The sequence below is a fragment of the Apteryx rowi genome, unplaced genomic scaffold (genome assembly GCF_003343035.1).
Source record: "Apteryx rowi isolate R43461 unplaced genomic scaffold, aptRow1 scaffold_96, whole genome shotgun sequence".
Lineage (NCBI taxonomy): Eukaryota > Metazoa > Chordata > Aves > Apterygiformes > Apterygidae > Apteryx > Apteryx rowi.
In genome coordinates, this window is record NW_020451271.1 from 1693014 (window position 1) to 1720496 (window position 27483).

Genomic DNA, 27483 nt, shown 5'->3' on the forward strand with positions numbered 1-27483 from the left:
CAGAAAGAAGGAAATCCTTGCTTATTTCCTAGGTCTCAAATACTTTGCAAGTTTCCTCCACTTGCTAAGAAACAAAAAACTTCTCAGTTATATTCCACAAACCTACTAGCACATATTCTTTACAATATATGTATTTTTTTTATCTTATGCCTCATATCTCCCAGACTAAGAAACATGCAAGTTATGTGTTATTAACTTTGTCATATCATAATTGTCAAATAATTGAAAGAAAACGTGACTGATGTTCCTGTGGCTCAGATGTAAATCTTAAGAAGCCGCATTTCTGCTACGCATATAACTTAACAGTTTTTTTTTTTTTTTTTTTTTTTTAAGATTGGGTAGGAACGTCTTGTATTTGAATTAATTTTTTTTGAACTTGCATGTTAAATTGCTTTAAAATTGCCATGCCAAAGCAAGTAAAAAAAATATTTAAATTAAAACAGGTTAAAATTTCAGCCTGCATCCAATAGCATTAAGACTTGAGTATAAGCCTTACATGGGAAACAGATAYAAACCTAAGCAAAATTAGCAGGCATCATTATAAATGATTTTGTATAATTTTAAATAATAAACTGTTTGAGTACAGTATTCATGTATTAAAATGATAGCTCAGAGCTTTTGGGACTCAAAACAAATTGAAGAACACAATTATAAACTACCCTTTCTATGCCAGTAACTTTATGATAGCAGACAAAATACACCAAAATATTTTTGGAACAGCTGTTCCAAAACAGTTTTACAGAAAAAGGATTAAACCTTGCAAAACTGCATTAAGTTTTTGAATTTAGCAAGAAATAGACAACATTAAATTCTAATTTCTAATTAATCTTTAATATTCAGCATTACATAAGAAATACATAATCACAGCTTCTCACTTTCATAAAAGGCCCATCTTAAAAATTGAAACAAAATCAGAACAGCCCTTGTGGTGTGATTTTTATATAAAAAGATATGACTGAAAACTTATTTTGAAAACAGACAAATCAGTGGGAATAAACCATATAATGACATACTATCTTCTGAATACAACAAATCTTGGCTAACTTAAAAACAATTTTTTTTGTAAAATTTTCAAGCACTTTTCAATGAAGTGCTTTTATTTGAACTGGTAAAAAGCATCTATCTGAGAAATCAGTGAATCACAAAATAAGTTATTTATTAAAATTATATATCATAGGAGAATTATTGTTATCATGTCTATAATTAAGGATTAACATATAAATATATATTTACATAATGCAGTCATGCCAGAATACTTTACAATCAAGGCGGTTACAAAATGCTTCAGTTAATGTTTGCTAGAAAGACAAATGTTACATTGTTAACAGTAGAGGTTATTACACTTAGTTTTGTAAGTTTTGTGCACAAAATGCACAAATTGAAGCAAAAACATACATAAACCAACTACACAACTGCAGATACACTTTTTATTCTACATATTTACACAACTGTGTAGTATTTGTCTTCCTGTCATGAAAATGGAAGAGTCACTGAAGGCTTTCAACTAGTGAAACTACATTAAATGGCTGATTTTACTTCAATGTTTAAAGCATCCATTTAGGAGTTTCCCTTCAACGCCATAAATTCCTGTCATATTAAGAGTGATGACTTCATGGACATTTTTGAAAGCCAATCAAATTAGTCTCTCAGTCATTGGTTCTGTAAATCCAAAATAACACAAGTCTTTTTTCCCTGAACCCCTTCATTCTGTGACGTACCATCAACGTCATCTGCAGCTTCGCTCTCTTCTTCTTCTAGTATTTCAAAAGGAGTCAATACATCATAGAGAAATGAGAGAAAGCCATAAAACCAATCAGAGCTTTCCTCTGCTAAAATATTAAGGACTTCCTCAAGGGAATCAATATTTTCATTACTGCCATCTTTGGTCAGGCCTACACAAGAATAGAGGAAAGAGAAAGAGAAAAAAAAGGACAGCAGTTAGGTGGAAAGAGAAAACTGTAAAAGGAGGATCTGTGAAAGATATCTCATGTCACAGACAGCAGTCTTTACAGGAGAGCTAATTAAGGAATAGAAAGATGTTAAAAAAAGTTTCATTCTGCAAAGTACAGCCTATAATCTGGACAATAAACATGCACAATATTTTGCTGGTATTTTAAAAAAGGCAGCTTTGGTTTCTCTTTTATTCTTTCTAATCCTAAAACAATTTCATTTATATTGTTACCTTCTTGTGGCATTTACTGATTAAAAACTGTGTTTTAAAGTAAGACTTAGAAATCCTCCACTACTTAAAATTATCCAATTTGACTCTTTTTTTTAAAACATCATGTTCAAATTTGACAGCTTGTAATTAACAGCTGAGAATAACATTTAAAAGGAAACAGTTTTTAAACAAAACATGGCACGGACACACTATTAATGGTAACATATCTTTTATCATGCAGAATTTTGATTTTGCTTAGAAGTGAGGACTCCGCTGTGTTTTTTTGGTTGGGGTTTGCTTGCTTGTTTGTTTTTTTGAACATGCTTACCAGTCATCRTTTCTATGATATATATTCTACAAGATGCACTTGATGCTCAGGAGTTAATTCCAAAGTTGAGGATATAGAGAATAATAGGTAAAAATCAATAAGTATCCAATATAAAGAGAGATGAGAATTTATTTTTATTATCCTTATGTATGGTTACATAGAAAATCTTAAACAGGGATAGCCAAAGTAGAGAAGGCCAGAACAGTGAAGAAAGAGCTTATCGTATCCAAACTCTGAGATCAGGACTTAGTATCTGGGCTAAGAGAAACACTGATCTCACTGTTGTCTAAAATACAAACAAGCCATTGTTAATGATCTCTCTTATCTTTTTCGGTAGTAAAATCCACAATTTTACAGTTATTACTAAATAACTAACATTTCAACTTTTCCATTCTGCACAAAGATATATATATCTATAACAGAATGATCAAGCAATGACAAACAAGCTTTAAAGAGGAAGAGGGAGGAATTTCCCCCACTTCTAACCAGAACAAATCTGTGTTTATATTGGAAGAAGAAGTAGAAAAGTGGGCTAAGGGTGAAGACAGGTTGTTGAGACAAAAATCAAGTGAACGTGTTGCACATGCAGACTACAAAACAATATTAGGTGCAGGTTAATGACACATTCTAGATCAGAGTCTATGGCAGAGACACTTAACACATTTCAACACATTTTYCTTACAGCACATAGTGAAAGCATCAGTGATAATTCTGAGGAAACTTCCAAGTCCATGATGTTCCACATCCTTGCACCTGGATGTCCAGAACCTCTACTCGAGTGACCAGCCATTCTCTTTAATTTTTCACTGGATAGCCCAAAGGTTTAAAACTGACAGACTGAATCCAGGAGGCAATCAAGGTATTTTAAATATCCCTCTCCAACTTCTTCCATGGCTTAGTTCTATAAAAATTAAATTTTATAGACTTAACTTTTTGCAGGGTCGTGAATCATCATTCTAATTGCTTTACAAACTTTGGACCAAATAAGACAGAAACCAAAATAAGTATGTTTACTGAAGAATGAAATCTGAATTTAAGAATGAAAACCTGAATCCAAGAGAAAGCTCTGAATCTAAGAGAAAGCTCAAAGARTTATAAACACAGAATTATAAATATTTGTATAATTCTCCTCTATCTGAACTTGGCTTTAAAAAGAGAATGTATCTCCTTTAGACAGTATTTCTGTAAACGTGAAGAAGCACATAGAGGCTCCTATCCCCATACTAACTCAAGAATCGGACTCTTGGGCAATTATTTCTATAAAATGCAACATGGAGTATAACAGCATACTTTCTTTGCAAAGGTTAGGACACCAAAGAGAACTGTAGAAACTGGAAGATATGTCTTACAGTCTTTATCAAAAAAAAAAAAAAAAAAAGGCAACAACAAACTTTCCTAACAATTCTTTACAAAAACTATCTAAGATGAATCTAACACATTTTAAATCTAAGAGTAAAAGAAGTTTTAGCCTTAGCAACAGAAAGGTAAAATAACACATACTGTTTTATAAATTCATCTGACCTTTTTTAGAAAGAGCTAAAATAAAAATAATAATAAAAAAAACAGGAATAAAGCACAAATAAACACTCAACATTTTTTGTCTTCAATCAAGACAGCAAACTTCTGTCAGATAGGCTAGGCACTGTCCACATTCTTCATCACCATCATCCAGAAGAACTGCTTTTCAAAGTCAAACTCATGTACTGGTAAGTGTACACAAGCACAGTAAGAAGTACCTAAAATTATCTGGTGACAAAAATGCAACTGCCTCAGCAGGTAGCCATGTTATGCCAAATCAGTGACTTAAAGGAAATATCTGCATTATTTCTAGAGAAGTCTAAAAATTGCCACTTGTCTCAAACACGGATCTAAAGAGCCACAATCTTTATCTACACAGGTGTTACTGCAACCATGGTGGGGTGGGGGTGATCTTATAACTAATTAAAAAAAGAAAAAAGCCTTTCTTCTTCTGCAAACACCTCTTAAGAGAATGAGCTTATGTGAGCCTTTAATAYTTGAAAATGCTACAGTAGAATACAAAAAAAAAGGAAAATAAATATCATAAACAGCTGAATTGTGTATAATCATTTTTTAATTACTATAGCACCACAGATTTTCTGAATGAGCAACCTTTATATGATTGTTTGCAAACATCTTTTTCTGTTAYAGCTGAGCTGGAAAGAAAAAAATTGTTGGTTTAGAGAGTTAGGATTCTACTGTTTACTTCCTTTTGAGAGCTCACTAAATATATCTTTTTTATTATTATTTTTATTAGAAAAGAACAGAACATAAAAATGGCTCCATGAATTCTATTGCTTACTCTATAAGTGTGCTTTGAAATCCTACTAAAGCCACTGCTTTTCTGTCCTTAGCTAAAGGAGTACAGATGTTTGACACTCCCACTGTCTGGAGAACTTAACTTTTTTGAAGTCTGAAAGACAGCCTCATCTTTCCTAGTTAAGAGAATAATTTCTTTCAAAGAACAATCAAAATAAGGTGGAAAGAAAGTGGGAAAGAGAACAACCGATAACAGAAGCCTTTGGAGGAGCAGATTAAGATGCCTCTGTTCCAATCACCAAAAAGAGTTCAGTAAACAGAAAGAACAAGCAAGGAATAAAAACTGGCACAAGAAGAGCTCTTAGTAACTGTCTTCGATCAACTGGAATGAGAATGTCAATTAGGCAGCTGGAGTAATAAATGAAAGAAACAAGAAGCAAATGCAAAAGCTTCCTTCTGTTAAAGGGGAGCAGGAGTGTAGAAAAAGAAAAGCAGAATGAGAAGAAGCCTAAATTTTCTACCACTGATAATTTTGTTCAAAAGATAATTTGTCAATTGTCACCCGTGAAGAAGAAAATCTGTGAGACAACTCTATACCAGCTTCAATATATTTTTACCATGACACCTGTAGGTATTGCTGACATAAGGACAGTATATGCACTTCCATAATGAATAATTAAAAAAGGATATAAAACTAATTCAACAAGTGTTCAGGCTTGCCTGGCTAGCTGGGCTTTTCTTTTTTCTTCCCCTCTCTTGCATTCTTTTGATGGAGTGTGGAAGAGGGAGGAGTTCTTCATATCTGCTTATTTCAAAATTACACAAATGCCTAAAGAGAACTTAAACATCAAACCTCCCCTGATTTCAGCATATAAAAAGAACAGACCCCATAATATCTGATACAATCAATCAATCAATAAATAAAATTTAAATCCTTCTATTCTAAGTTATTAGCTACTATACCATCTTTTGAAATAAAATATAAATTCATGTTAGTAGAAGCATTTCTCACAATGAACTTCAGAATACATTTATTATTAAAATACGAATCAAATATTTAAATTCTTAGTGAAAACTAAAGCTTATGGAAGTGGACATTAAACCACTGTAGATGCCAGAGATTTTAATGTACATTGGTTTAATAATAGTAAAGAAGGGAAAAGAATGAAGCATATAACCTACTAACATTAACACCAAACAGTAATCTCTCTTTTTTAAGCCAATCTTAAATTAGCAGAGAAACCACTTGTTGTTATGGTAGTCTCATTCAGAGAAAAATCCCAGAAAGTAACAAGTCTTCAAACATAGCATACATAACAAAAATTCCACAAATAAAAAATATAAAGGAGCCATGCATTCAATCATTTAGAAAGTTATCCTCATGCAGTTGAATATAGGCTYACTACAATACATGTTTTTCTTTATTAACTTCAAAGACTTAATTTTGGAATACAACTCCCTCAAGAGAGAATCTAGTCTTTTAATTTCTGTATACATGAAATAATTTTACTGTGCATAAATAATATTGCCGTATAAATTCATTTTTAAATAGAAACCAGCACAATAAATTGCTGTGAACTTCAACTAAATGGATTATAGACTCGTTACTAGAAAAAAAATGTGAATATTAAAATACAATTTATCAATGTCCAGTAACTTTCTTAAATTGACCATTTCCCTTATACTGCAGAAAATATTCTTGAATTTGAATGAGAAAAAAAAAGACACATTTCTAAGCAATTTTTCAAAAATAAAAAAMAACTTTTGATCTGCGACCTTTTAAGATCACGTTTGAAGTATCAGGCTTGAATACATGATAAGACAAGCTTATAATAGAAACACTGTCATGTACTGGCAGAATCGCCCGCTATATCATGTTCCATAAAACAGAGATATAACAAAGCAGCAGCATGTTTCTGGCTACCAGCTCGGCAGTCTGAATGAGACTAATATAAACCACAAGAGAGAATGATATCCACTTTCCATATACTACACAATTATTTGGGAGAAATAAACTGAAAGATTAGGATTATAACTAGACAAAATATTATCTTATTCAAGATTTATCATTTGTGCCCAATTTGTAGCTCTGAAGTGCTTCAGAGCACTGGAGATTCTTTGGAGGGCCTCTCACATTCACATCACTGGAAACTGGTTGAGTAAGTTTGACTGCAAGGGGTTTTGCTAACCAGGAAGGGACTAAATAAACGACCCCCCCCCCCCAAAAAAAAAAAGACTTGCTCATTTCTGCAAATATAAATGGGGAAAAATAAACTGACATTAAACTGGTTTTTAAGGAGTACAAGTCTCAAATAGCTTGTAATAATGTCCTAATTACTGTGGATAACTTCTACCAGTTTGAGACATTCCACTCTGCCCTCAGCTCAAGCTATTTACTATGTTGGGAGTTTTTGTTGGTTTTGTTTTTACTTACTAGGTTTGTGTGCTCAGAATAGGTTTACATTTGAAAAGATCAGTTAAAGGAAAATAAACTTTCTAACATCAGTTAGGCAACAAGTATCTCTCCACAGCTTGATCGCTTCATCATGAACTCGATGGTAGTGCTTAACYGTTAGAGGATGTAGGTAGAAGGGCACCGTTATGAAGTATGCCTACTGTTTAGATTTCTGTCGGAAGAATCCTAGCGAGCAGAAAGACATTTCTCTAATAATACAAAGAACAATATGCCTAAGACCAGCTTTTCAATGTCAAAGAAGAAAAATCCATGTTATGTAGGATTTCTGAAGGGCAGAGAAATTGAACAAACTTGTAGAGAATTCAGAATAGAGGGAAAAAACAGTTAAAAAATGTTAGATAAATACAGTTACATAAGAAGAAACACCTGTTAGAACACATGTTAAAATGGGCCTGGCTTAACATGTTTACATGAACAATATTTCAACTCTTGAAGCATCTTAAGCCCTTACTCTGATCAATTTATTAAAAATCACAATGATCTTGCAATAGTTGATACAGTAACATCAATCACCAAACTTCAAGATCATCCAGCAAGTACTAAATAATTTCCACTTACATTGGCATATTAAGGAAAAAAAGAGTTCCTACAACTTGCATTAAAAAAAAATTGATTTAAATTAATCAATTAAAAAAAAATTGTTATAACATTAAATAAAAACCAAAAATGAACTATTACAACTAAATTATACAGATTATTCCACCTGTGTTTGTACTTGCCTAGCAAAACTTTAGCATCTTCTACATCAAAATCTCCATCTCCATCAGCATCATAAATACCAAGCTTGCCTAAAAACGCAGAGACAGGAGGAGGAGAGAATTAGGAATTCAAAATTTCAAAACTTGATTGCAACACAGTGTTTTCAATATGCAGTCATTGACTATCAATGATAGGCTGCTTCCATACTTTTTTTGATGATTTAGCCCTGCTTGCTTAACCACCTGCTTAAATTTCCTGGAAAAAATTAGAAATATTTTAAGTTCCTTTCTGCACTTCCTAGACTTTATACTGAATACAGGTTAATATTTTTCAGCACATTTCTTTTCGTGCTTGCAGATTGTAAAACAAATATATAATTCAATGATGCACTTTATCTGAATGTGCTTTGCTCAGAATAAAATTTAACTTTACAAGGAACATTCAACAAGTTCAAGCAGGGAAAAAATAATTAAAAGAAGAATCAATCAAATAATCATCATTTGTTTGCAGTTTATATGCTGCTTGACATTCTACACTCTCAGAAAAAAGATAGCTATATTGTTTTAGTTTCGGTGCTATGTTAATAGAACAGAAGCAACCTACTTCTTGGACAAAGAAATAATATTCCTAATTTTGTCAGCGACTATATGACATTTAATGCAGCCAAAAAAGTTATTCCTTTAAACTAGTCCCTTTAAAGTATAATCAAAAAAAGATTTTTATAAGTGACTGAGGCATCATATGTCTCGTTTTTCTTCTGTTTTTGAAACTGTAGCTCTACCAGCCTTGGATATAAGCAAAAGGAGAACCCAGTTTCTCTTCAAAAAGAAATTTTACCATAGAATTGTGGTATTGAGCATTAGGTGTATCTTGGGATCAGCAAGTGAGTAGCGATCTAATTAGTGTTGATAAAATTCAAGCTTAACTATTAATAGGACTGTAACTCCACATRCTGCCTGTGGAAGGACTCTGTAGGACCTTCCAGTTTGTCAGTTAATTATTAAATTTCTCACCATCTTTAAATGGAGGCAGAACATGACTTCTATTAAAATATATGAAAAATAATTCTTAATATGGTACTTATAGAATTTAGAAATCAGTTTTGTGGGAAAAAAAAAATCAGACTTGGGTCTAGAATGGACAAAAATAAGGTCATCACCATCGTAATGAAGCAATCAATCAGAAAGGACCTTTATTGGTTCACGGTTAAACACTATAGACARAATAAATGCAATACACTAGGAATAAGAATTGTATCAAGAACAGGAAGAACAACTAGAAAGAAAAGAAATGGCTGAGTTTTTCATGTCATTGTAGAAGAACAGTAACTTTTCTTTCTTTTCAAATTAAAAATATGAAAAATAAAACAAAGTTTCTAGCCAAGGGACAGTAAAGCAAGTTTATTTCTCTAGTATCCTACCTTGTAGTACCTCTGATAAGTTATAACGGAAATCCTTTGCTTTGGCTGCATGCATGGTAAAAATATAGAAACCRTTATTCACATCACTAGACCCAAATAAGTTTCCAACTAGAAACTTTTCTTAAAATTAGTACAGATCAAAAATCATGTACCAACAGACCTGTAAAACTGTAAAGCTTGTAAAACCAGCAGTTGTAAAACTGCATGTTGAAGCCTGCAAGATCAGAGATAACAGTTCTATCTACGGACATACATCTTCATATTTGAGACATGAAACCTACTGTCATTTTTGCCCTTGGATACTAACAATAGTATCTTAATACAGTCATGTCATGATATAACAGTCAGTGTTATATGTTATATTCAGCTGAAAAATGAGGTCATTCTACTGCTGATTCACAAGAAGATGCCTGACYAGTCATCCTTAACATAGTAAACACTGTCCATCAAAGGGACAGTAACATTAGCCACCCAATTTTAACCCACTGAAGCAAGCTTCTCAGAGCTTAAACTGAAACAAAGCATCTGTACTAAAAATTTCAAATGAACTACTGCATACATTTTACAAACAGATGAAAAATCTATCCTTGAATATTTCTTAATTGTTTAGTAAATGCAGTATTTCAATAGAGTGGGTTTTCCACTTTTATTAGAATTCCATTTTAACATCAGCTTAGAGTCCAGCATTAAAATGCACCTTTTGAAGCACATTGCCTATTCTTATTCTTATCTTGTAGGTCATCTCCAAACATGGCAGTAGTCAATTTACCTAGACAGTTATGTGCTGCTCTGCAGCATCTAAACTAAAGTTTGATATTTTTGTTTGTTTTCTGAAACGTAAAAAGGCCTCCATTTAATGCATATCACTCAAATTATTGGAAGGATCTTAGTATATTTTATTAAGATATAAAATTCTTACCTAGAACTTCTTCATAATCTATAAGTTCAAACCAAACAACTGCTACTGATGTCCAAACTCCCAGTAAAGCAATTACCATAAACCAGGTGAAAAATGAGCTTCCAGAGAGGCCTTCTTTCTTTCCATTCTTGCTTCCTCCATGCTTAGTCTCTGCCAAAATAAGATTCACAAATACAGAAAATGGATTTGAATAAGAAGTTATAAAACTGTTAAGATTGAGCATATAATTAGAATTTGGTCTTTGAGTAATTTTTTTACATCACCTCTGCTACTTGCTTTTTATATCACTGTAAATTACAGTGGAGAGCTCAATGACTATTTAAGTAGTAAAAGTCCCTATAATCAACTAAACACCAAAAAAATTTTTAATTTGTTTTAATTACTTAWTTGGAAATCCCTCCTTCTTCCCTATTACCATATATTTATACAAAGTTTAACACTTCTGACATATTTTGCATTTGTGTGAACACTTCTCAGACTGCCACCAGAGGGCAATACAACCAGCACAGTTTTGAAGAAAAGCATTTCTTCACAAGCAATGAAGAGTTCCAAAGCCAGTTATTGCAGCGAGTTAGCTCATGAAATCCACATGAAAATTCCAATAGCCTAAAAAGACTCTAAAATCTAAACCATATTAAGGGTAAGACCCCAAATTCAGACACTCTACCAAATAAAAGTATCTTCTCTGGTGTTTCGAATCAAGCAAAGAGATCCACTACATGCTGAGTACTTTTAGACTTTTGGTCCTTGACTTGGAATGAACAGATTAAAGGATGCTATAGATACTGAATGCAAACCACAACTTCATTTACAACAGCATGTGTGGAAAGTGAGTATATATAAATATATAGTGGTTATAAACAAAACACTGGGGGAAGAAAAAGGCCTCAACCTAGCATGTGGGTTGGGGGTTTCAGATCTGTGCCACCACTAGAGGAGGTGTAAATTGCTTGATATAGTTTAGAATCATTTTAAGTAAAGAGGGATACAACTAGTAAATGTATATCCAAAAAAGAAATCTATGGCCTTTCTCAGTCTGCTCTGCTGCCTCCTGATACCTACCACTGCAAGGCAGGCACTTGGCCACATTTCAGGTCTACCAGCCTATTCTACTTCGTTCCTTCTAAGCATTGGCCTTTGCCAACCAGCCACATTCAGTCCTACTGCTAGGACAAACTGGGTCCAGCAATCCATTTCTAAGTTGCAAACAAACTGCAAAAAATAACCATACTGATTTACTTACTCTCCAAAGAAAGCAAAAGAAATCCCCCTGACCTATGCCATTTTGACCACAGGGGAAATTTTGTTTTTCACTCTGCAAATGATGATGATCAGATATTCAGTTATAAGTAGAAAAACAAATGCTCTCAAATAAACATGACTAGAAGTGGGAAATGTTAAAAGAAGTTGAGCATGAGGAACAAAATAGAAATTCCAGTATTAAGTAGAAAGATAGAAGACCATGATGACACGTCTCAAGCCCAGAGAAACAAATATTTGAGTAGTATCTATCAACACCTTTAAAACAATCTATAATTCATCCAAAGCTCAAAATTCACTATTACTCTTAATGTTTTACAGATATTTTCTTAAACCTTCAGAAGACCACCTAAACCTCCCAAAATTAAAACAATGCAATTAGAAGCAACTAATAACTATTCTGATCTCAATCACATGCATACACTTCAAAATCACTGCAGAGTAAAAATACATTTACATATGGTTACTATAGTAATTATGAATAATTATCTAACACATCTTGTTTGAGTGTTGCCTCATTTCCTCAAAGGGGCCAGAAAACAGTTGAAAACCAATAATTCAAGCTAGCTATTGGAGTAAATAATGGAGGCTATTTTCTTATCTATGTTAAAATATTTGAGAAAAATCTAATTGTCATATTTTGACACAATAAGAGAGTTGATTTTACCATACTAATCGCAGATAATAATGTTTGATATATTTATCAACACTGATCATAGAAAAAAAAAATTCCCTGAACRCCTAAGAATCAACACGATTGTACTTTAGAATAAAATGGAGTAACTTTAAAAGAAGAGTTGTATAGAGACTGATGACTTAATTTGCCTATTTCTGTAATACAAATTATAGAGAAGGGCTTTCAGACTCTGCTTTTCAACAGGACTGCAGCTGTTCTGAACTAACCTTTTAGTATATTCATTGTGCTATATACTGAGTTCAGACTGAAAAAAAAAAAAAAAAGGCTCAGCTCAGCCCTTATCAGCCCTTACTGGTATAATATATTAATGAAAACACATTCTTCATTAAGATTACTCATGACTAAGATCGAATATCAAATATTTAGTTTCTTTTCTCTTTTAAACACAATGTTTCCTTGGTACAGACCTTCCAACAACATTTAAAGAGAAACCAAGACACCTTAAGCTTTCATCAGTATATACATATCACTACTGCACAATACCCTAGTTATATGTTTGTGCGAAGTTATGATGAGATGTGGGAAAGATGTGCAAGTAACTTGAAAATATGGGCAAAGGCAAGCAGTGTGTGATAACACCTTCAGAAATATGATCGACTGTATATAAAAAGTGTTTAAAACACTACTGAATTGAAAAATTTAATATTCAGAAATAAATAACTATGCTATATAACAGCAGAACTTCACTACATCTGTGTTCCAGTGCAGTCTATAGTCAATGAAAACTTTACACATATACATAATATTTAATAAGAAACTTTTAGGCTAAATATTCTAGGATACAACTTTGTTTTAGAGCAAACTATACATTAAAAGAGGCAAACAGAAAAGAGAATCTTATTGGATTTCATACATCTTCATTTACTTTACTGTTGTTGCTTTACTGCTATTTGTCTCTGGAGAAAAGGCTTTACACAGCAGAACAACAGAACAGGAAAATGAAAAAAAATACAATTATTTAAGTAATCAAGCATAACTGCTCCATATTTTTTCCAATCTAGAAGACTACTTCAGGCAATTCCTTCAAAAGCAGATTCTACTATAAAAATATCCTTCATGGCAGTTGCAAAGTTACATGTTTATGCTGTGGCTTCCTAGATTACAGGAAAATTTGTTTCAAAATTCTTGAAAAATTCTACTACGAATTTAACCACAGCAGCTTTATCAGGTAACACTTCAGTATAAACAGAAGTTATGTAACACAGACTTCATCTATGATCTGAAAAGACAACCCTACACGCAGAGTCAGGACAAAAAACTGCAAGCCGTTATGGAATATTGACTCTGGATTTGAACTCATTCCAGATAATTAATTCTAAATTCAAGTCCTTTCTCTGCACATACTGCCAGCTATGTCAAAAGTAGGTCACTTTCCATATCTGGTAAGCCTTTGCTTACACCACCAGATGTCTTTATGCAGACATCATAAAGTCTTAAATTGTGCTGGATTCCTCAATGGCAATTTTTTTTTACTATTTTTTTTTTTAAGTCCTATACCTCACCCTCCCCCAAATTAAGAGTCATGCACAGATAAAAATGTATGAAAAAGTTTTTCCATTTACTTTAGTTTACCTTAAAAATTCTCAGTAATTTGGTATACTTCAAAAATAACTTTAAGTCAGATATTTGCATGCAAAATAAAAATGTCTCTTATTTTAATGTGTGCTACTCAGGCAAAGACTAAGTTGCAGTTCACCACCTGCCATAAACCCATGAAATACCACTACTTCAGAAATCATTTAATCAAGAAAACAGAGGCAGCCTGTGACGCAGACTAAAACAGTTAACTAGCTAGAAAACAACAACATACCACAGTAAGCTAGTTGTTTTGCCAATTACAAAGACAGACATAGCCAATATATACAACTATGCACCTTTCATTTGTTCACCAAAAGGTTAGAATTATACCTGTGTCGTCAGCCATAACATTAATGCTTGATTTCCATAGGTAAAATAAGTGTACTGGTATCCAAAAATCAATGTCAAAGGTGGAATAAGAAATGTTTTATCTTCACTCTAGTCTTGTGACAGGAGCAAAAAAGTTTCCTAAAGCTAGCTCAGTTGGAACCTGAAACTGGACCCAACTGAAAACTCTCCTCCAAATCTATTTTTAGAGCAGTCATTCTCATGAGCCAGATGCTTTTCAGAACACATATGGCAAACCAGTGACGCTCACTTTCACTCACTCCTCTTACCAGAGCATGCTGGATAGCGGACTCTTTCTCTTCCCCTTCATCCTTAAGCATCAAACACAGCAGCAAAATGAAACTGAACAATCGTAGTGCAGTATTTTTGCAGCAATATCTGCCTCAGTGCCCAAGTTCTAAAACCCAAACAGCCTGAGCTGTGCTGACACTAAACCCGTCAGCATAAACTGAATCACGAGTCCGGACACAAAGCTTGTCTGACTGCATTTGTTAAGTTGGCCCTTACCCAAGAAACTTTCTCCATGTTGGCACTCCCCTACCAGGCTTCCCTAGTATGCTGTACAGACCGCYTGTTCGAAATTTGTTAACTACATTAGCCATAAAAGACAGCTAATGTCAAGGAATGTAGTTCTGAGTCTTCTAAGAGTTACTTGAAATCAATGACATGCACTCTTACCACAGAATTTTCAGCTCAGAACCATTCCCCTAGTATACCTCAAGTTTGCCCCAGCAGACCCAAAGGGGAGCTACTGACAATTTTGCCACAGCAAACCAGAATATAGCCTGCTTCCCAATAGTGCTGTATACTGCAAGCCATAAGGGTAGAACAAGCAAAAATTCTGTTTATTYGTTAAAAGGAGCAGTGAGTTTTATTTTGCTTTGTTTCCTCCCTTCCCAAAAATGGTTTTAACACTAACTCATATCACCCCTGCTTTAAATTCTGACAATATGCATGCTACCTTTATCATTTAAAGCTAAAACAAATGATTAATGATCAACCTACCCTCCTTTTCTTAAGGGACAGAAAAGGAGGAAAAAAAMCCTGCAATAATACACTATTCAACATTTTTACATCTTACATTTTGGCAAACTTTTTTTCCCACTGCCTTTCAATCAAAAGCCAACTCCTTTTTTTTTTTTTTTCCTTTAAAAACATGAACTCATTAACAGTAGTCCTGATGAAAGCTTTAGTACCTACYACTCAACCCTTCCCCCACAAACACACACCCTTTTTTAAATAACATAGCTGTCAGGTAGATGGAGAAAACAGCAACACGTTACAGCTACTTTGAAAAATAACATAGACCTCATAGTTTTAAGAGCTAAGAACTATTCCCAAAATACAATTCCCAATAGCTCAGGGAAGAATAAAAGTCAGAAATMATCCCCAAAAGAGTTTAAGACTTGTCTAATAGATGTAAAGAAACTAAGGGTAATTGATTCTATAATCAGTGAATCTTTTAACTATTCTTTAAAGCCACTTGAATACATGGAACAGAACAGATGTTTTAAGAAAGGGTTTGTAACTAGCATGTTTCAGCAACGTAYATAAGGCACAACTGATTTATAATAAAATAGAAGGAAAATTTGAAAAATGGAGAAAAGTCACCTAATACATGGAAAAAGCAACAGCTGGTAAAGAGGAACCACTTAAAGTGCAATAACATGTAGTCTGTTGCATATGAAACCAATATTGTTTTGACAGATATAATATTAGGCAATTTGTTGCAACTTCATTTTGGCCACATCTACATTTGCAGATACTGCATCTTAATACAAGTGGATTCATAGAGCAAACAACCGATGCTGAGAACCTATTTCTGGGGGTTTACTTCAAACTAACTTTAATCTGGCTGAATGTCCATAAACAGCTGAAGCATATCTTTCCACTTCATTTCATTTCATTCAAAAATAACTCAATATATTCCGAGCCCACTCCACAATGAACAAAAGCAGAGTTAGCGGAGACAGTCAAGAAATTCATTTCAAATGTGCACTCCTGATCTGAACACACTAACCCACATACATAGACCTTTAACCAAGTACCCACAGCTTTAGCTTGTGCCATTTAGAGTGAACTGATTACAAGAACATGTATTTCCAAGAAGTTTTGTGAAAGATGCAAGTTTAAATTGGATAGATATGTATTTAAAATAAAATTCAAGATTGGGATTGTCTAACAGAACAGATGTCTCACGAGGTCTTCTATAGTGTTCAAATGCTTTGACTACTGATTTGTTTGTTGGTTCTTCTTCATATAACTTCAACTCAAATGCTCCAATGACACTCAAAATTAGTATTATTCACATTACTTGTGTAGATGTTTTGAGTTTGAAAATTATTTTCAAGTTGATTTTGCTATAAAAACAAATGCCAYGCTACTTAATTTTATTTCAGAAAAGCATAATTGAGAGTTAAGATTTCAAAAAACAGCAGTAGTCAATTCTACCCATATATCACTAGTAAAGTACAAGCAAAGAAACTCAGACAAAAAGACATCAGCTATGAACACAAAAATAAAGACAGGCTTCAAAGCACCAAGCTAAGATCTTCTAATGTACATAATTATTTCTCAGAAAGGTAGATTAGGACATGATATGGAAGCAGTTATGGATTATCACATGAAGAAAAGGCTGCATACCAGCATGGAGTTACCAGAAATTAGAAAAACACAGTAAAAAGAAAAATAACAGAGCACTAATCTAAGTAGAAAAATATCTAAAAATAGCACTTCAGGAGTAAAAACCATACAGCAGCTAGCTGATAGGGAAATTATAGAATAAGTTTGTTTTAAAAGCAAAATTCAGAACTATAAAAAACAGATATGGGAAAGATATTAAAAGAACTAAAATAAGTTTCAATAAAACTGTCCTACCATGAATAATGCTGAATTAGTAGCAATGGAAAGGTAGAAAACATTCTCTCTTGTGTGAGCATGGCCTAACACTGCTTGGCATTTGTGTCAAATGATCCTTTTAAATATTATGAACAGATAAAAACAACGGTAGCAAACAACTTCCAGTAATAAAATTGCAGCCAAGTATATTGCTCATTTTTTTTCATGAGGGTTTTTTAGGGGGAGGTCAGTAAGAAATATTTTGAGTGAAATATCTACTAAAGGGATGTTGAGAACAGTCTCTGTTGAGACTGTTCTCTGTCTCTGCAGAGACTCTGTCTCTATTTTCCCCTGTCCTATTAAAAGGAGAGCTATTTTTTCCCTTAGTAACCCAGCCTTGCTGTTGTTTTTAATCTCATGATTGGAGAAGGCCTCTGAAACATGACAAAAYGATACTCCTTCCTATTGTGAGAAAAGCTATATATATAAAAAAAAAAATAGATACACATACTTTTTTGTAAATATTTTTATCTTAAAGCTCAGACTCATAAAGCAATCTTTTGGACTGCTCCACTCAGAGAACTCCACACAGAACGCTGATTGGAAGTGCTACACTGAGGTAAAACAGACTTTCATCTTTAATTTTCACTCAGTGCACCAAAGGTGAAATCATACACTTTTAATGGTAAAATCTGAGTTTTTATGTGCTTTTATAAAATGTACTTCAGCAAGCTGGGGAAGGGTTGGTGTTTTGTCTCTGGTTACATTACAAATAGAAGGAAGATATTTACTAAAATGCTGATGGTATCACTGAGAAAATATACCAATCTTAAATTTCCACAAATATCCGTACAGTTCAGTTTTAATATGTTGAAAGTTGTACAAAAAATGACAACAAGGTCTTTACAGATAAGCTCTAAMATTTACGATAAAAGTTTATATTTAATAAATGAAATACAAATTCTTTGTGATACAAGATTTATTCTTCTTCATGGTAACTAAGAAATCTTCCTCAGCATTGCAACCTTAAAAAGAAATTAGAAAAAAAAGAAGTTGTGTTTTGCAGGTTTCTCATTTAAAAAAAAAAAATCTAGTCTATATGGTTACAAAGATATCTGTGCAAATTATCCAAGGACTTTAATAAGCTAAATTAAAAATCAGTTAGGAACAGAGAAATGCATTGAAAAGAAAGAGGTATGGTTCAGAGAAAACACAGAGACCGAGACCTAAAGCTGAAATAACAAACACTTCTCTTCATGTGAAAGGGAAAATTTCAGGCAGGTAACTATAACATCCAGTCACCTCCAGGATCAGATAGCACTGGATGCATGTTTGGGATGCTAAACGTACACACTTTCACCTCTTTTTGCACATGAGTACCCTACTCCTGTAAAAGTTTAAAATCACATTCATTTATTATTTTGCAGGCTTTATTTCTGCCCTGTATACAAGTGCAGGAGTAGATACAGCTGAAGAGAGACAGGGCATCAAGACTAGGATAAACTGGAAGGATAGAAGAAGACAGAGAGACATGAAACACCAGTTACGGATAAACAGTGGGCATTATTTAGTCTGTAATAGCAACTATACAATCAAGCTCAAAATGGACAATGTGGTTTGCAAACACCCAAAAGGAGATACTTTGACTGAACAGCTGAGAGTCTAGTTAGAAGCAGAAATTAAACTTTTTTTATGTTACATTAGTATAAAAAGGTGCAGGTACAACAGAACAAAGGAAGAGCCTAATGATCAAAAGTTTAAACAGGATTCAAAGAGAGATGGACAATCCTTTTAAAAACTCAGTCCATTTCTGAATACAAGCCATTACAGCTAAAAGTACTTTTAAGTCTATAGTACTTTTCTGGCTCACAAGAAGTATCACAATATTTAGAATAGTCATTTAGTTGCAAACTAAGATGATTTATTCTCAAGAAATGGTAATTACTTTTTCTTCAGAAAAATTTCAAATACAAAACAAGACTACGATTATCTTCTGGTTGACTGAAGTCAAGCCTCATTCCTAGCTTTTTTTAATTATTATTTATTTATATTTATCCTAACTATAGACAGTAAGCAAATCCTGATTGTTTTCCATTTAAGTGATTTCTTCTAAAATACACACTCAAAAAATCAGAAAATTCACTCAGAAAGAAATCTACTAATAAGAGGAACATCATGAGAAAGATTAGCTTTTTTTTTTTGCTTTTTTAATAACAGAAGACTTTTGTCAAGAGGCAAGCAGTCATTAAAGACAAAAAGTAACTTAGTGGGGAATTATATCATATGATGTTGTAGTTTTGTAAGGCTTGAAGAGACTTTATTTAAATTTTGCACAACAGTGAATTCTACTTGCAGTACTAGCTCCGTACTTTTCAGCGAGGTTTGGAGATACCAGTTGCCTGCCATCATAAGAGCTGCCGCTGTTAACATTTTCCTTTAGGGTTTGATTTATCCAACCATAACTGCTCAAGTCAGAGGAGGCAAAAATGAGTGCAGAGATATATGTTAATAAGAAAAAAAGACTGATTCTGCATCTACTTCATTTCTAAAGGTGCTGGAAAGATTAACACTTTTAAAGGCCAGACAAATTTTGTCCAAGCCATGTGACATTTCTTTTTCTTTTTGGTATTCAGACAACCAACTTTTTTTGGAACAGTTCTTCAGTCAAGATATAGTGTAAGGAAAAATACATACACATGCACACACACTTTAAGTGACCAACAATGACACTGCTTACCACTTGAAAGATTTTATAGCAGCTATCAACAAGGAATCATTTAAAGGAATATTAAATGCATCCATCACCTACCATGTGAGTAATTTGGATTACTTATTCTTTTAAACCTTTTGTTCACAATTATGACAAGTTATAGATATTACAGTAACAGACTTAGAAAGTTAACACTTCAGGAAAAAACTGTACTGTAAAGACAGAACAAAAATATTTTGTGTTATCTCTTTACGTAACCTAGACAGATTTGAATGAAAAAGTAAACCTTCCTACATGCTATGGTATTTTCCATAGAGACATCAGTGATATTCTCAAGTTTTGTTTTTATCCATATACACACACGTATCCCTAATATAAATAATGTCCAAAACTGAAGTTAGAACTTTGCTCTTCTAATCCTGCTGGATTCAGGCTTAGTTTTCAGACCCCTTCCTACTCTCTCCCCCTCTTTCCAGTCCCGCCACTCCCCCCATTCTAACTTTTAGATCATAAAGGTCAAGCCAAAAAATTGAAGGTTAAGGCTACAAGCTTAAGAAGAAATTTTAGCTAGTCTCTTGATACAAGGTCAACATATCTGACCTTTATTTATACGACTGATAAGGAGATAAAATTAAGTCATCTTCAAAATTAAAAACAGATTTAAAGATTTTTAATGTCTGCTATTTTGCCTATTCAGCTCTCTTCCGCAGAAAAACTAAAAATAATAAAATTTAAAATTACACAGTCTACCTATCTTGTATTTAAATGATTGAATGTGGCCAATATTCCCACATAATTATTATGTTAATTAAATATCTGGTTGTATTGAGACCATAGCAGAGTGCAGGAAAGGTAATGTGTAGAGGAAATAAAAGAAATATTTAAGCATAGAATATGCAAACCCTGCTGGTGGTGACCTTTAAAAAAAGTTTCAACTATATAAAGTTTGAAATTCTCAATTTTGCATATAGCATGCTGGCATTAATTTTAGGGTATTTTTTCCTTGTTCCATTTTCCTATTCTGTAATGTGGGTCACGTCAATACATTTCAACAGCAAGTCCCAATTAAGCCACAGAGGAAAGAAACCAGGTGATGTAGTTTCACTTCTTTCAATTTTTCCCGTGGTTTGAAGGCATTTCAGATATAACCAAATGAAACTCTAGTTGACAAACAAGTACATACAGCTCTGCTATTCATTGATTTCCGCTCACAGAAAAATATAGAACATCTTAGAATTCTTTTTTAATGGCTAAAACTTGTCAAGTTTTAATTCGGACACTAAATCAATTTAATTAGTTTCTTGGAGGTGCTATGCATCCGCAGTTCCTACAGAGTTCAAAAGAACTTGTAGGTGTCTCTCACAGTTAATCATCATGTAGTTTTGGATCTATATATAGTTTTTAAAATATGTTGTTAGAAGATCTCAATTGCAAAAGTATCACTTTTTTTCACAACTCACTTGTTCCAAAAAAAGGATACTGTTTCCTCCAAWTACTATGGACAGAAGTACTTCCACAGTTACAAACTCCTGCCTAAAACATTTTTTATAATATTAAAAAAAAAAAAATTAACTACTAAACCCAGGATGAACTGATGTATGGTACATTAGTAATTAACTGTTGATTATCAGTTAACTAGAAYCTCAGCAAATAAATTTTGTTAAACACGAAAACTGCTGTTCAATAGTTAAAAAAAACCCTAGCTATAAATTGTTTTATAAAAAAGCCATCAAACAACTTTGAAGCATTTGTTACACTGGGTAAGTACATTCATGGTAACAGTGCAACTGCATGTCAAGGAAAGACAAAGATTTGTTTCACTGAAAAAGTTTTAGCAAAACTGAATCACACACACGCTACAGTCTGCTTAAACTTAATATATACATATCCACATACTTCATTTCCAGTGTTTTTTAAAGAAGTTTAATAGAGTTATGATTTTTCACTTCAAAGCACATCCCAAAAAACTTTTCCATGCAAACAGCTATAGCCCATAGGATGCACTTAGGAAAAAGATTGCTGCAGGCTATCACACAGGTTACCAGTTTGCCATCTTCATCAGGAAACAACCACTTGGGGTGAATCAGAACTTCACTGCACAAGTTCTCTACAATGAAGAATTAACATAAAAATTAGCACAGAAACAGTTTTTACATGTTTCAAAGTGATTCAGAAATGTTCAGCTGAAAACTATTTTTTTTCTTTTCATACAGATGACCGATAAAGGTATCAGTTCAAAGAAACGGCAATATTGAAATCTCACTCCTTTATGCACTTTGTAATTAGGAATATCCTTAACACATATGCCTTTTAGTGCTAATAATTTTGTTGTCTTTACTGCAGCACTTAAATATCCAGCAATCACTTTAGCAGATCCAACCAAACTCTTYACCTTTCACGTTCATGCCACTGCTCCACAATGACATAATTGAACATAAAACTGCAGATTCAATTTCGCCCTCTCCCGGTGCCCAGCCATTCATTATCACCTCTCCCCTTCTGCCCAAACTACTTTTCATAAAGATTTGCACTGAACCAGACTGGGGAAAGATGGAAAGTCAACTTGCAGCTTGATCAGTTTCCTTATTTGGTTCATCAAGCACCTTTGAAGCTGGTAGTGCAAGCACAAAGAAGGGGAATTGAAAAGAGGAAGACTGCAGAGCCACCTCACACTAGACTGAGCTGAATGTGTAACTATAGCACTCAGATCTCAAGAGATTCAACTCCATCATCCCAATATGATACACATATGATATCTGAGCTGAGTCTAGCTACCAGCCCCAACAGGGAATTTATTCTGAACTTTTAAAAACTAAAATCTGAAAGTTGTCAATGTGCTTCACCCTGATTAGACATCCAYTGCCTTACTAAGGGCAAAATGAACAGAAAACTTATACACAGGCAGTCTTTGCTGATTTTCATAGCTACAATATCAACAAGATTTCAGAAGTTACACAGATGCATATTCCACATTCATGAGCAGATTTTAATTTCACTGTAAAATTAAATCCATTTTTGCCAGGAGAGGGTAGATGAAAAAAAAATACTCTGCAGTTTTTTTGCTGTACACAAGTAAATCTGCACAACTACTCTGGAARTTCAAAGTGCAACCCACATATTTTAATTAAAGTATTACGCATATGACTGTAAAACAWGCAGGTTCTAAACAAGAAGTCCAAGATGGTACACACTACAATGCAGAAAACACTAGTAATCTGTATTCTAGATAGTATAACTCAGATTAACAACCATCTGCTTTCCCATGACTCCTTTTCTACTAGGGATGGCTTTTTGCAAACAAGCTTGTGGTTTTGACTTGCTTTGTCCTGGTACACTTAGGAATCAATCCTGAAGACTAAAAGCAATACCTTCTTGAGAGAAAGAGAATGAGAGAAATCCAAATATCAGACACTATGAAAGAGCATGTCATAAGAGCATATGCTGTGTTCAAATCGATTCTTTTTCCTTGCAGAGTTCTTACTGGCCCTGGAAGTCAGTTACTGCACCATTCAGCAGCTAATAGCATACAGAAAATTTCATACAGATAGACCTAAAAGTTGTCTTTTCAGCATTTAGTGGTCATTTAATTCAAGTTCCAGACAAATGAATGAAGAGGTATATCAAGGACTCACTATTCCAATGAAAATCGGCTTCTCCATGCAGAGGCCTTATATGAAAAAGCAATAATCAAAATAGAATTTCTTGGGAATACCTAACTGTTTTGCAATCTTAAGAATGTTATTAACATCACTTTCATTTAATCCAAGATAAGAAAATTGATCTGTATGAAAAGAATAACTGTCTCAAGTTCTGTAAAGGACTTTTAAAAAGAAGAAAAAAAATAGAGGGAACAGCAAAGTGGTCAGTCATTTCACTGATTGCACTGTTGCAATACACCATGTAAATTACAAATCTCCACAGAAGGGGTACTGTTAACTAAAAAAGAATTAATATCAGCACAAAACTGCCTTTGGAAAAGGAGATCAAGTCAACTTAAATGCATAAAAAAATTAAAGAAGTTAAAGATCAGGAAATGATTGAAAAGGGGTTAGATTAAGGGACCTTAGAAAGTCTAAAGGATGAGTTAAACAAGTTAAATGTTTGGCAATACATGCTTTTTGGAGACATAAGGAAATTACATGGTTAAAATAGGAAAAAGTGAAATCAGATGTGTTCTGGGATCTTGCAAAAAAAAAAAAGAATTGGGTATGTCAGTGATTGAGATTATCTTCTATTATGGAGATTAAGGAAAAATTATCCAAGCAACAGTGGAATCATTTGACTTCAACTGTGTAATGCACAGCTTCAGAAGTAACAGAGGTAGGTAAAATAATTTTATACAAAATACACTTGTCTGTAAATATGTTTTCACTCTACTAGCTAGAAGAATTTAAGCAGTTTGGACTGGTAATGTCTTGTGTCAGAAATGAGGTTTCATACAATGCCTAGAATAGTGGAGAACCCTCCATTCAAGTGCATCATTAGAACTACTAAGAAAATAGACAGCAAGTATTGCACAATTATACAATCACTGATAATTATGTTTGTTTGACTTTAAGTCCTCACTTGTGTAGTATAAAATGAATGATACTCACAGAGAAGCATGAAGATAGATGCCTAACCATTAGCACTCTTACTGCTGCAAGCTATCATGTCTTATAAACTCATTTATATTTTTTAATCCATCTGTATTTTATAAGCAGTTAGGCTGCTGACCCTCACTCTTAATGGAAAGCTTCCTCAGAGCCATCTGTGAATCCTCCAAACATTTCCAAATTTCCTGCCTCATGGAAGTTATTCATGACCAGCTTATACACATTTGTTCCTATACCAAAACTGTCCTTCATCTCATGAAGTTCTAAGTAATAGCCAATGCAAGTATCCAATGCTTCATTTAGCTCTGAAGATCATTTTCCTCCTTTTGAGAAGCCACARTTTTTACAATGGGTTCTGTAGGCTAGGGACAGGAAGCCAGACTTTCCGGTAAAGATACTAATGAACACATGCTTTCCTGCTCTAAGTACTCCAAAACCGTCAAATTTTGACCTGTTTTTTGCTTCTGTACTCCAGATTAAATCACTGGCACATACATACAATTTTGTAAATGCCACTTTCAAAGAAACTTCCACTACTAGCAGTACAAAGCTCAAATGCAAAAAGAAATTTTTGTACTAGGACTGTCTTATATTAGGACAGTTTTTAGTATATGACTTTTTAAAGTAAGAGGTAAGCTTCTCTTTCTAAAGGATGTTCAATTCCACTTCTGTCATTTCAATGAACCTAAAAACAGTTATATAAACACTACAATTAGAACTAGTTCAGATTTATTCTATGTGGATACCTAAAAACAGATTACTAAATTCAGATTCAGGCAATTCCTTAGGTGCTGAGATTTTCAGATGCACTGTCATCTTCACTGGTTTCACAGTCATGAGCAATGCTTTGGCAAGAACCCAAGTCCTCTCCAATGAACTGTTGTAAAAGTGAATACTACGACACTATCAGGAACTGCCTCAAACTTGAGGTTTGCATGCTTCACAATCTTAATTACTAGACGTCTCAAATGTCCTCATTTCATGTTCACATCTCTCAACTGTGGAATGCTTATTGGCTGCTGTGAAGACTCTCTGCTACTCTAGCTGTTCTTTATTCACACAGGAATCATCATCCATTACCTCTTTCTGCAGCTGCATGGTATTCTTAAGCAACTATGAAAATAACATCAGTTTCATGTCATAATTTCTACAGCTATCCAGGGATTTTAACTGGGGGCAGCTGAAACTAACAAAACATTGGTCTTAATTTACTAGGTTACATCTTGGGATTGTGCCCAACACTTAGACTCACACTGCTTTATACCTCTATATATAAGAATAAATAATGCGCCCCCTGTGCAACTACACAAACCAGGTATCTTAATACAAAGAGATAAGATTTTGCTCATGCTGAATATAAAAAGCTACATAATGCTTTTATACTTAGTCAGAGACTTAGATTCCTGACAAATTTATTTTTCAAAAGGTGACCAACCTTTGAAGTGATACTTAAGATATTATTAACAGTATAAAGTTTGAATCATCTGCAGCATTCAAAATTGTACAAGRGATGCATATTCTTAATACATTCTTATTGGAAATCTGTATTTGGCATGCTGCTTAATACTGGATGATGATCATTTGCCTCATGACTATCAAAGAATACCCTCAATCCAGGAAAAAGTGTAATATCGACTCTACAGCATATGCCAAAAAGGATTTTATTAAAAAAAAAAAAAAAATCTCTGAACCACTGTAATATCATCTCTGAACTCTTTCATGCTTAAGTGATATTTGAAATCTTTTTCTCTCAATTCATCATGTGACTGGTAAATTAGTCCTATATGGTTCATCCTTTCATTAGCATTGTCATCCATGTTATTGCTATATTGAAAGAGCAACAACAGATACTACTTCAGTGTCATCATAACTTGTCATCACTGGGGCTCTGTGCAAGTCAAGCTCAAAACCAAATAAGTTATAATGAGCAAGCATTCTAACCTTTGTTAAGATTATTTCCTTCAATTACTGTAGTATACATGATTACACAATGATTTCCATAACCATATATTTTCCTCTCATTAAAGTATAATCTGCTATTCTTAAAAAAAATTAGTACCTATAAAGCTTTCCATATCTAAATTATCAACACATACTAGTTTATTAATAGTCATATTTGCCAAGCTGTTCTTTATTCGGGGGGGGGGGGGCGATAACCATCACAAAATCCCTTCTCTTTGCATTTTTCCAAGATTACTCCTATATGCCTCTGCACTTAAGTGAACCATCAAGTTAGATACTATATCTATGACAGATCCAATAAACTCAGACCATAATATGTTCCAGCATCTGAGTTTAAACACATAAATAACAACTGCTTCAGTAGCATCGGAGATACTGGGCATCGAGATTCTACTCCAGGCCTCTGAAAGAAAACATCAGAGTGCACTTCCCTGCAGACCCGAGATCCCTGCAGCTGTGAGACACTCTCGGGGWGACGACCCTGCCCGTGACTCATCCTGACCGTTCTGGGGGGAGTTTTCGAGTGGTGCGCCTCCATCCCCTCGGCCAGACCAAGCAAGTTTCTGCTCCACTTCAATTCCCGAGAAGGGGGACGGCCGAAACCCGAGCAGCAGATCTAAACCATCTGTTCCCGCTTCGCGCTGCCTCCAGGAGCTGACACGCAGCGCACAGCAAAGGCCGAGGGTGCGCGGGGCCGGCGGAGCCCCCCGGCCCGGCCCGGCCCGGCCCCTCCTCCTCCTCCCGGGCGGCCGCCCCCTCGCAGGCCCGACCGAGCAGCCGCGGCCCGCAGCATCCCGCGGGCGGAGGGCAAGGGCGGGGGAGGCTCCGCCGCTTGGCGAGGGCAAGCGAAGGCGCGTAGGGGCGGCATCGGCTCCGCTCCCGCTCCCCTACGGCTCCCCCGCCCCGGCRCGCTGCCGCCGCCGCCGCCGGCAGCTCCTCGGCCCGGCGCCACCCCTCCCCGCGGCGCTGCCCTGCTTAGCGGCGGGAACCCCCTCCCCTCCCGTCCCGGCTTGGGAAGCTCCCCGCGAGGCTACGGCCCCCTTTGCCTTCCCCAGGGCGCCGCTCACCTCTCTTGGAGCCGGGGCTGGGGTTGCCACCGCCGCCTTTGGAGCCCTTGCGCGAGGCCATGGCACCTACTGTCAGGTAGCGAGAGGCGGCGGTTGCGCGCGCGCGGCGGTGGCAGCGGCCGGGGCGGGGCAAGGATGAGTCAGTAAC

General features: G+C 34.8%; 1 protein-coding gene across 1 annotated transcript; it reads right to left on the reverse strand.

The window, feature by feature from the left end:
* Window positions 1–1650: 1650 nt before the first annotated feature.
* On the reverse strand, window positions 1651–27455 carry LOC112960455 (aspartyl/asparaginyl beta-hydroxylase-like). Its single transcript, XM_026054710.1, has 5 exons — window positions 27336–27455; window positions 10281–10430; window positions 9362–9406; window positions 7962–8030; window positions 1651–1892 (listed from the first exon to the last, which is right to left on the reverse strand). The coding sequence occupies exons 1-5, from the start codon at window positions 27394–27396 to the stop codon at window positions 1651–1653; spliced, it is 567 nt and encodes a 188-aa protein (XP_025910495.1). The 5' UTR covers window positions 27397–27455.
* Between the last annotated feature and the right edge of the window lie 28 nt (window positions 27456–27483).